This window comes from Macrotis lagotis, chromosome 8 (assembly GCF_037893015.1).
Source record: "Macrotis lagotis isolate mMagLag1 chromosome 8, bilby.v1.9.chrom.fasta, whole genome shotgun sequence".
NCBI lineage: Eukaryota > Metazoa > Chordata > Mammalia > Peramelemorphia > Peramelidae > Macrotis > Macrotis lagotis.
Window position 1 is genome coordinate 119,015,056 of NC_133665.1, and position 12,159 is coordinate 119,027,214.

At 34.5% G+C, this 12,159-nt stretch overlaps 1 protein-coding gene across 2 annotated transcripts in view; it reads right to left on the reverse strand.

Moving 5' to 3' along the window:
• The window catches only part of ZPBP (zona pellucida binding protein), a 199,505-nt gene that overhangs the window by 155,241 nt on the left and 32,105 nt on the right, over window positions 1-12,159 (reverse strand). For both annotated transcript variants that reach the window (XR_012470594.1, XM_074196055.1), the window contains exon 3: window positions 9,122-9,247. Coding sequence is in view for 1 of the 2 variants with exons in the window: in XM_074196055.1 (XP_074052156.1) it covers window positions 9,122-9,247 (126 nt within the window). In the remaining variant the exon portion in view is untranslated. The remainder of the gene's footprint in view (window positions 1-9,121; window positions 9,248-12,159) is intronic.

Sequence of the window (12,159 nt, forward strand, 5' to 3'; positions counted from 1 at the left end):
ACATGCCAGAGTCAAGAGAAGGAATATCCAAGGAATATCTAGAAGATCAGTGTCATTAGACTGAAGTACACATGATTGGGAGAGGGAGTTTAAGATGTAATTAGATTTATGAAGAATCAGGCTTGGAGGAAGAGGTAAGTTATGAAGAACTATGAAAGAGGATCCCTTTTAGATAACATCATCTTAATTCTCCAATGTGAACTCCAAACACTTATCTTAAAGCAATCTATGCTTCAATAACTAACCGAAGTCCAAAGACTCAAGCATCTAGTTATTTCACTTCACTTTTTGACTGTTCATAGGCATGAATCACACACTATCACATGACACTTAACCACCTTAGAATGACAGGTACAATGAGACTAATTTCCTCTGTTCCACTACATTGACCACCTTTTTTTCCCTTAGGTTTTTGCAAGACAATGGGGTTAAGTGGCTTGCCCAAGGCCACAGGGCTAGATAATGATTAAGTGTGTGAGGCTGGATTTGAACTCAGGTACTCCTGACTCCAGGGCCAGTGCTCTATCCACTCTACCACCTAGCCATCCCCATTGACAACCTTTTATCTTATTGCACAAACCACACAAACTTTCTAATCCTTACTACTCCCTTCTTATCCCCCAGGCCTTTCTCCTGCTCCTCTACTAATCCTTAACCTAAACTATATACCACATGTCATTTCAAAACTAAAGTGTCTTCAAGAAATCTTCTCCAACTCTTTCTTGCAACATTCATTCCCCTAACCCATGCCCATTTAAGATTTGCTGCTTTCCACAATTTTCTTTTCCAAATGGCTTCATCTCTTAATACTCTTTCCCCCCAAGTAGACTGTTAAACTCAAGTTCCTCCCAAAGCACCTCACACAATGTATACTATAAAAGAAATCTAGGTTAATACAACTTTTTAAAGTTATTTTTCTATTTGCAGAATTTAACCATATCATTGTAAGGTAATGTGGAAAGTTATGCTTATTAATTTAAATAATTTTAAAATCAAAATCCTCATCTATTAAATAGAATAGAAAATAACTACTATTTGTTATATGGAATAAAGAAGATGGCTTTCCATATAGTGCAATGTAAATACTTCATTATGATAAATCACAATTCTTCCACTGCAGGTTTGTGTATAATGGCTGATATATATCTAATCATATTTAATAAAACTACCTTTCTCACAATGTGGGGGTCTATTAGATTGGAATTTCAATCTCATTTTTGACACTTACATGTGTGGCCTCAATTTCCTCAATACAAAATGTAAACCTGTAAATCTACATTTCAGATTTTTTGTGAGAGTCAAATTAGTAACACAAAAAGAGCTTTGCAAACACTAGGCAAATGAACTATGTGAATATTAATTACTATTCTTTTTATCAAGGAAAGATAATAATAAGAGAAAATAAAAGATTAAATTTCAGACAGACTAGAAGAGAAAGTGATGACTGAAGCAGCAGGATAGTAACAGACTTTTATTCCAAATAGAACCTAATTGTCTTGCATTTCTTTTTGACTCCTGCATTTCTTTCCATAGGGATCTCTTTAATTTTAATAAAACACAAAAATCTTACAAAAATAACAGCAATTTGAATTACTTTTTTAAGTGTAATTTCATGCAGGAGAGGCATCTATAGATTTTAACAAATTGGATTTAAAAATACAGATTTCCTTTTATGTATCCATGTGTTTCTGAGAAGAAAAGAAGAATCCTTTGAATCTAGAGGAGGGTGCTTTTCATAGGTAAGTTTTACACTCATTTGGGGGGGCAACTACTTGCCTGATTATGGTAGCAAACTACTTTTTGAGGATAAATAACCATAGGAAATACTAGTAATTGAGGAGGTCAATGAACCACAGCATCTTGCCCCTTACAAACACTCTACATAAATCCCTGGCACCTGGTACAAAAGCCAAGGCTCTACCAACAAAAGAATACATCCCTGCCCTGGCCTGAAAGGATCAAGTTTTTGAGCTGCTGCCCCTCATCCACATGTACTTAATTATGGAATCCTGGCTCTCACAGCAACTCCCCTACACCCCTATCTAGGTCTCCCTGATAATCTCATCTCTAACCTTTAAAAGCTCATCCTCTCAACTGAGTTGCAGTCTCCCATTGGGAGGCCAGTCCTGCATCATGAATTTCAACATTTTTCCTATACACCTCAACAGTAATTAGCTGCCACTAAATATTTTAATAAAACAAAGATTTAGTGCCACAGATGAGAAAAATCTTACCTACAGAATAAGCCAGTAATAGAAACAAACTTTTTTTTCCCTGTATGCACAAATAGCAATGCAAAATTAAGAAAATTCTATACTTTATGGAGATAGAAGCCTTTCCTGTAAAAAAAAAAAAAGAGAGAGGCTTCATTCATTCAAAAAATATTTGTTAAGTACAATGAAAGGTATTACAAATGGGGCCTGGGAGCAAAAACATACTATGAAAAATAAAGTATAATCCTTAACCTCAGGCAACTTCCAAACTAGTAAGAAGAAAGAGATAGTACCCAAAGAAATACTATAAATTGGAATGTGATAACTAATTAGTAGTTTAAAGGGCTATGAGATAAGATTATCCATTCCAGAGAAGGCTATTTATGGTAAAAGTCAAAACTTAATGCTTTGTATTCTTCAAAGAGAAAAATAGGTAGCAGTCAACTACTTCTAGAAAGAATGGTTTATAATTAACCCCAATCCAATTTGTCAGAAGCCTACTTAATCCATTGTTTGAACTCAGATTAGTTAAGAGTGAATTCAAACAATTGACTCTGTTTTGGCTAGAAATCTGTAATCTTCCCTCTCAAATTATTTGTCTGTTCATTTGTTTTTGAGTATGCAAAAGAGGCTCCTTGCTTTTTTTTTCTTTCTCACCTGCCTTAATCACTGAGGTATCTTGAAGGGTCTTACCCTTACAATATTTTCTTCTTCTTTTCTGGAAGTAGTCATTTTTGGCCTCTGCTTCATCTCACTCACCTAACCTTAATGACAGGTCATTTGCCTCAAACTATGACCTTTAAAAAGCCAAAGTCTCTCACTTCATCCAGGATCACCTCCACAGTCCTTCTAATCCATATCTGGCCACTAGATCCAGATAGCTTCTGAAGAATAAGAGAAGCTATGACTTTGCACAGTATCCCCTCATTTAAATCTAACTCACTTTCATATCAAGGCATCATCTCCCTGATGTCATGGTCTTCTTCGAAAATGAAGGACAAACAACAACAACATAACTATCAATGATCTGATCTATATAGCAATTCTTCTGACATTTTATAGTAAATTTTATAGTCAATCTAAGAATGCCAACTTTAGTGTACAAGATTATGAGTTTCTTATTTCTCAAAACAAATGTTTGCTGTGATTTTAGAACATATTTACAAATGCTGCTTTTCTTTTCTCCCTTTTTTCCTTCATTAAACATAAATCTACTGGAAAGTAAAAAAATAGAAATTTTTATCCTTAGATACTGTCTTACAATGATGCAAGGAAAAGATGTAGAGAATTATGAATGTGGCAGAAACAAAACCTGTCTGCTAAATCTGTTTAAATGGGTGGCTTCCTGCTCTTGAGATGTAAATTGGCTGGAATTGTTTCATTATTTAATGTAAAATGTGTATCCTGATCTCCTCAGTCTTCAACACTACCTAATGCCAGTCCAGTAAGGGGGGGGAAGGGAATTCTCCTTTTGCCCTCTGGAGAAGGGGCAAGACCATAAAATTTAAGTTGGACCTCCCCTCAAGGCCATTTGCCTCTCACTCTCTGTCAGCAAGTCAACTCTGTTCTTTAATCTGTCTCTCTCTTTACCTATTGCTTTCTTTTGTGTTCTAATTTCTTTTAAAAAGTCTCCATTTTCTTTCACACCTGCATTTCCAGTTCTCTCAGTGATTCTTCTCAGGCAGTAATCAATTCAAGAAGCTGTTACATTTTTGGTGACCATGAAGGGATTTCCTGCCTTGACCTGGGAAACTGGATCAAGCTCCATAGGTGAGAAGCACACCCTTTTTTAGATCCAAGATTTCTAGAAAGGTAGGAAAATTACATTGGACCACTCTAGCCCTCCTTCCTATGAATGTATGTACCTTTTTTTCAGCCCTGGGATCGAGAAAGGTTGAGTGAGGAGTCAGCAGAGGTGTGGCATCAGATGTGACCCACAAGGAACTCCCATGTCGTGTTTTGCAGTAGCCCTAATGTGGCCCTTCCCTGTGTTTTTTGTTTAGACTGACCTGTGAAGGTAGTACTGAGGTGACCTCACTGTAAGATTGTAGATTATTAAGGAAGGACGTTTAGTTGTAGGTCAAATTGACCCTTAGCAGAATTAAAACATGTGGAAAATTTGGTACTGAAGATTCCCATGCCCCACCCCCAGTTTATGCTATCTCCTTGGAAAGAATTAGATTTGACAAAAGTTAGCTATTAGCAAAATACCTGAGTTCCTAAATTATCTTTGGATGGTTCTCTCTCTCTCTCTGTCTCTCTCTCTCTCTCATTCTCTCTCATTCTCTGCAGCCCCCACTCTCTGCAGAGGGAGGGCAAACTTAGAAACTCAAACCTATATCCCAGCTGGAATGCATGCTTCACTGCTGGAAGGAAACGATCTCCCCCAAACTTGTTTTAGCCCCATTGTTTAAAATAGGGGACCCCCCATTCCTTCTTCCTGCTTTGGGGAGGAGGAAGGAGGCTGAGGAAATGACACCACATTTTCCTTAGACTACAAGTAGTTATCAATTCCAAGCCCATGCCCTAAAGGCATTATTTCAGTCTCTGGAGGCCATATCCTTGAGAGCTGTGGGGAAGAGTAAGCAGCCAAATTGTCGGGGGTCAGCCCTGACCGCCTGAGTGGATAGGACCTCCCCGAGAGTGAGGTCAGGCCAATCTAAAGAAGACACGGCTCCTTAAGGGGAGCCGTGGCTTCACCTGGTTGGCCTGTGTCGCTTGCTCCAATTGGGTGGTAGGTTCTGCCCTCGGGGCGGATCGGGGTGGCAGCCCAGAACTAACTCCCTATATTAGCCATCACCCTGAGCTATTCGGGGGATCCCTCTGCACCTAATAAAACATATGCCTCCTGAAGAAGTGTCTGCCTGAGTCCCTCATCGCTGATCCCCGGGGGAGGGAAATACCAGGGACGCCTGAAGCAGTGCCCACTGAGGAGCTCACTCGGGAGTCCGGGGAAGAAGACCCCGGACACCAAATTAATTGACAAGTACTATGAACAGTTAGTTAAAGAAGAAAAGAGGAAAAAGAAGGGAAGCCAACTAAAGTAACTTAAGAATGCATTCAACTTTAACTATTGATTGGCTATCACAATCTTAATGTGTGTGTGTGTGTGTGTGTGTGTGTGTGTGTGTGTGTAATTCAGATCTGAAAAAAGTTAGAATTAACCTGAATTAAATGTTATTCCTTTTAGTTTTCATTTTGAGCTTAATAAAAAGTTCTAATTTAAAATTAAGAAATTAATTGGGTTGGAATCTGAGCCTGCCCATACTAGAGAATCATTATTCCATTTGAAAGTGTGTAAATTGCAAGTTGGTGGTGAAATATTCTCAGCTGTGAGCTAAATTTTTGTTAACCTAATATTGATTGACAGCTGTATTCAACTTATGTCAATTGAGACTTTAAGGTTTAGGCATTGTAGAGTTTCTGCCCTCAAGAGGCTTTGAAGAGAAGGAGGGAAGGCCTTTGACAGGAAAAGGCTCCCACCTTTGGTTAAAAAAAGAAGACCTAAATCAGAGTGATTTAGTCACCTTTGAGTTCAAAGTATTTGAAAGTTCTGTAACAAATCTGAGAATTTATATGTGTTCTCAAGAAGAAAAACATAATTGGGATGGATTTTATGTCAAGGAATTTGGGAATATTGAATCATATGTATTTACTGATTTCTTTTGGGAAAAAAAAATACTGTACTAAATTTTGTAATCTAATTTGTTGTGATGTTAACTTGATATTGATAATGCATTATCAACTACTCTCACAAGGTCTTTTTTTGGTAATAGAATAAAGTTTGTAATAATCTTTGTCTCTTATCTCATGTTTTTGGGGGTGGCTAGGTGGCATAGTAAATAGAGCACCTTTCAAATCCAGCCTTAGACACTTAATAATTACCTAGCTGTGTGACCTTGGGCAAGTCACTTAACCCGATTGCCTTGCAAAAGCCAAAAAAACCCAAAAGAACCAAAAAAAATCAAGTTTTTGGAAGGAAATATAGATGCATATGTGTGTGTATGTGACTAAAAGTAAAATCCACTTAACACCTGCTATTTGAAAGTAAGAAGTAAGACTATATATTAACATTGTCTAGCATTTACAGCATTTTGCTCTTGTTCTCAGGGGAATGAAAACTTTAAATAAGAATCTTATGTTCAATGTAAATTAATAATGTATGTTTAATTTTAAAGAAGTCAAGAATGTGGTCCTTTCCCATGGTAACTACAGACAGCTGATGTGGGGTGACAGGGGTGCAGCTCTGACAGACAACTGAGGGCAATTGTGTGGTCCAACTTGTAAGGTAACTTATTGATGAATAAGATGTATTCATCAGTTTTAAATATATATATATATATATATATATATATATATATATATATATTATATATGATATTCTTTTGTAACTTCAAATAAGTTATATTTACAATATTTGGTTATTTCTCATGAACATATAAGCTATTTGAATAGTGCAATGTAAAAGCCAGGAATTAACATTTTATTTCTTTAAAGGGGTGATGAGGGAAATATCACAAATTGTGACCCCTTCTGGGATAAATCTGTGGATTCAATAACACATGTTAGTAATTTAAGGTTACCTAAGATATTCTAATGGTTTCAAAGAATTCTGAAAGTAATAATTTGTATTTTGAAGATGGCTGGTAGTTAAATGTTTATGTATAGAAGTTCTTGGCTATATATGTAAACTGGGACTAAATTTGGTTATTTGCTTTGAGGGAAAAGCACCTATGTAATATGAAGAGGATAAAATAATGATAATTTGAGATTTCTCTGTGGCAATCTCTAGCTAATTTTTATGTGAGAAGTAGGGAGATGATGGGCAACCTCCTAGCCAAAAGGAGATTTTTAGTTATTTTAAACATATTTAATAACTAAATGGCTTCATTGTAAAAAGTTGATTTTATAAAAAATATGTACTAGAGTTATTGTGTTTGTACATATCAAAACCTGTTTGTTGCATTTCATTTACAGCACTGTCCTTAGGTACATGAGCAACAAATGAATTATAATTTTTCCCTGGATCTCTTATACCAAATTACACCCTGGCACACTCTTGGTTCTCCTTAGTATTCAAGTCATCTGAAGCTCTGGGTTATATGTAATTGCTATATTACAATGTATTGATAATTAATCTGTCTGACATCAGGTATGTTAAAATAGAAAGACAATTTTCCAATGAAGCAGTTAGGCCTATGGAGTTTGATGTTAAAATTCTTTAGATGGAGTGAGTGGCCTTTGAAAAAATGACCCTAGCCTCAACTGGGGTAGGATTCTCTTAAAGGAATTCCTCACCTAGAAGACCTGGAGCCTGGCTCATTGAAAAGGATTGTCTATGACTTCTGCCTGTAAAGGACATCTAATTCATAAGGGAACATGTCCTCATTTTCCTTTCTGCTCTGTAATAGCAAATTGCCATGATCATTCCAGGTGCATCATGATTAAGTATGAGAGGGAGCCATTGGAAGTCTGTCTTCTAAAGTTTAAAAAACTGTCAAGTATTTTGTCTTGGCTTTTTGACATAGCATGTGACTTTTTATCAAAAGAAGTTTCCTTTAAGGAAAAGAATATCAATATGGCTGTTTATAACTGCTTTAAAAGACATCCATTCTTCAACTAGAATTTCTGTTCAATCTAAACATCTCTAAAGCAAAATAGAAAATTTTATTGCAAATTACTTTTTAGATATGTGCAGTTTTAAAACGCTTATTCAGTATATTTGTTCATACTATTTTTGAGCTTGTTTACAACTTAGTTTTTTCCCCTAATTATTGGACCTTTGTTAACTAGACTTCTCTGTTATAATATCTTTGGTTTTTGCTTGCTCAATTTTTTTTTATCTTGAGTTTTGTTTCTCTAGCTTTATATCTCCAAGACCAGCTCTACAGGATGCCAGTCAATTTGCCAGTCAATCATTCTCTGGACGCTGATTCAATGAAGTTATAGCAATGAAGAGGTTATCAATGATCCTGGAGAAAAATATTTCAATAAAATTAGATTAGCAAGGAATTAAGGAATGAGTAAGTGATAAGATGAAGTAGCAAGTATAATTATTCTTTCTAGAAGTTTAATAGTGAAGGAAGAAAGGATGATCATTTAACAAGAGTAGTAAGATCAAAGAAGGTTTATTGGAGACAGTAGATCTGAGTATGTTTATAAGCAGAAGGTGAGGAATAAGCAGAGGAAGAAGGGTTGAAGATATAAGAAAAATGTATCAAAATAACTAGTAGGTATTAATATATAATTAATGTGAAACTATAGGATAGAAAATTAATCCTTAAAAACATAATTTTTAAAATGTAGAAATGCTATTATACTAAACAGTAGTTTAGTGAATAATAAAACCAAAATTAAGACAAAATAAAACAGTATATTATGTCCAACATCTTCTTTGGTAAAATAATTTAAGACAATTTATAAAAGGTACATTTTATAAAAAGCACATCCTAAGTGAATGTGCCTACTCAAAATAAAATAAAGCTATTTATGAATATATATATATATATTTCTAAGTACATACTTATTGTCTTTAGATAGCAAAGAACAAATCTGCTCCTCATAATATGTACAAATAGTAAAAGAAAGATCACAAAACAGTAAACTAGATAAGCAAGCTGAATATTTTAAATTTTGTGGATAGAATTTCCTTTAAAATATTTAAAAGTTATTGAACTTTCTCAAACTCTCTCAATGATCCATGTTATGTCTGCATTTTCTTAATCAAAATATATCCTCCTTAGGAAATAGCCACTGCAAACTAAGACTCTAAATTCTAAAAATCTTCATCCAAAAATTATACAAACACATTAAGAAAAGGGATAAATTCAGTTATGAGGCACATACTATCCCCCCCACACTAAAAGTATATCTCTCAATAATTACAATAAAAAAGCAAAAAGTCTTACCTAAATCAGCATTATCAATTGGTGCATGCCAGTGGAATGCTGGGTCTATCAATTCTGTATTGCGTAGTCTTTGGGTTAAACATAGTATATGAGGACTCTTGTGATGCAACATGACATAAACTTTGACTGAAACACAATATTCAAAATTGTCAATTATATTTCTACATAAATGATTTTCCATGCTATATTAGCATTATAAAACTTCCCCCCATAAAACAAAGATGTCAGAATTTTGTTATGGTCTTTACATGCTACTCTAATTCTATAATAATTGTCCTTACGTCTAAAAGAAGAAAAATATTTTTTAACATTGATTTATAAATCTAAAAGGAAATTTAAAGGAGTATAAATGTTTTTATTTTTTCACTAAATTTGTCTTTACCATTCAAAAATATTTTACTTACCTACCATAATTTATCTTCTTAAACTAGAATTCTTTATTGAATTAAAATCATAATATAGATAAACATTTTCGTCTGAACTTTGTTCTTTTTATAATTACTTTTGTAAAGATTGTTTATAAATTGTGGGGATTCCTAAAACTAAAGAGTAAATAAATGGCATAATAAAGACATATGTGTAAATTGAAATTCATATATATGCATATGTGTAGCTTATTTTCTTAAATAAATAAATTTGTGAAGATACCATTTAGTCAAATAGTTATAGCTATGAAGGCACTTTGCTTACTTGATTTTCTTTTTTTTAATTGCAATATTTTTTAACTCTATTTTTAAAGATTTAGAGTTTTACAATTTTCCCCTAATCTTACTTCCCTCCCCCCCACCGCCCACAGAAGGCAATTTGACAGTCTTACATTGTTTCCATGGTATATATTAATCCAGATTGAATGTGATGAGAGAGAAATCATATCCTTAAGAAACAAAGTATAAGAAATAGCAAGATCAGACAAGATATCAGTTTTTTTCTGAATTAAAGTTAATAGTCCTTGGTCTTTGTTCAAACTCCATAGTTCTTTCTCTGGATACAGATGGTACTCTCCATTGCAGACAGCCCCAAATTGTCCCTGATTGTTGCACTGATGGAATGAGCAAGTCTATCAAAGTTGATCATCACGCCCATGTTGCTGTTAGGGTATACAGTGTTTTTCTGGTTCTGCTTATCCATCAGTTCATGTAAATCCTTCCAGGCTTCCCTGAATTCCCATCCCTCCTGATTTCTAATAGAACAATAGTGTTCCATGACATGTATATATATATATATATCACAGTTTGCTAAGCCATTCCCCAACTGAAAAACATTTACTTGATTTCCAATTCTTTGCCACCACAAACAGGGCTGCTATGAATATTTTTGTACAACTGATGTTTTTACCCTTTTTCATCATCTCTTCAGGATACAGACCCAGTAGTGCTATTGTTGGATCAAAGGATATGCACATTTTTGTTGCACTTTGGGCATAGTTCCAAATTGCTCTCCAGAAAGGTTGGATGAGTTCACCGCTCCATCAACAATGTAACAGTGTCCCAGATTTCCCATGACTCTTCCAACAATGATCATTACCCTTTCTTGTCACATTGGCCAGTCTGAGAATATGATCTGGTACCTCACAAAAGCTTTACTTTGCATTTCTCTAATAAGTAATGACTTAGAGCAATTTTTCATATGACTATGGATTGCTTTGAACTCATCTGAAAATTGCCTTTGCATATCCTTTCACCATTTGTCAATTGGGAGAATGGCTTTTTTTAAAAAATTTGACTAAGTTCTCTGTATATTTTAGAAATGAGTCCTTTGTCAGAAATATTAGTTTACTACATTTCTTTTGATCTTGGTTACAGTGGATTTATCTGTGCAAAATTTAATTTAAAGTAATCAAAATCATCTAGTTTGTTTTTGGTGATGTTCTCCATCTCTTCTTAGTCATAAACTGCTTCCCTTTCCATAGATCTGACAAGTAAACTAGTCCTTGAGCTTCTAGTTTGCTTATAATATTTTTTTTATGTCTAAATCCTGTATCCATTTAGATTTTATCTTGGTATAGCATGTGAGGTGTTGGTCTAATGTAAGTTTCTTTCATACTAACTTCCAATTGTCCCAGCAGTTTTTATCGAAGAGAGAGTTTTTATTCCAATAGCTGGACTCTTTGGGTTTATCAAACAGCAGATTACTATAATTGTCTCCTGCTATTACACCTAGTCTATTCCACTGGTCCACCACTCTATTTCTTAGCCAACACCAGACAGTTTTGATGACTTCATGCTGTATCTTGCTAGTCATATATAGAAAAATTGATCATTTATGAGGGTTTATTTTATATCCTGCAACTTTGCTAAAATTGCTGTTTCCAGTAGTTTTTTTGGATGATTTCTTGGGATTCTCTAGGTCATCTGCAGAGTGAGAGTTTTGTCTCCTCCTTACTAATTCTAATTCCTTCAATGTCTTTTTCTTTAATGGCTGAAGCTAACATTTATAATACGATATTGAATAGTAATGGTGATGATGGGCATCCTTGTTTCACCCTGATCTTATTGGGAATGCCTATAGCCATTCCCCATTAAATATAATGCTTGTTGATGGTTTCAGATAGATACTGCTTTATCATTCTAGGGAATGGTCCATTTATTCCTACACTCTAGTATTTTTAGTAGGAATATGCTGTATTTTGGTAAAAGCTTTTTCAGCATCTATTGATACAACCATATACTTTCTGATAGATTTACTGTAGTTCATATAATTATACTACCAGTTTTCTTAATATTGAACCAACCCTGCATTCCTGGAATGAATCTTACTTGGTCAAAATGTATTATCGTAGTAATAACTTGTAATCACTTTGCTAAGATTTTTATCTAAGATTTTTGCATCTATATTCATCAGGGAGAAAGGTCTATAATTTTATTTCTGTTTTTAACTCTTCTTTGTTTAGGTATCAGTACCATATTAGTTTCATAGAAAAAGTTAGGCAGAGTTCTGTCTTCACCTATCTTTCCAAAGAGTTTATATAGAATTGGAACCAACTGTTCCTTAAATGTTTGCTAGAATTCACTTGTGAATCCATCTAGCCCTGGAGATTT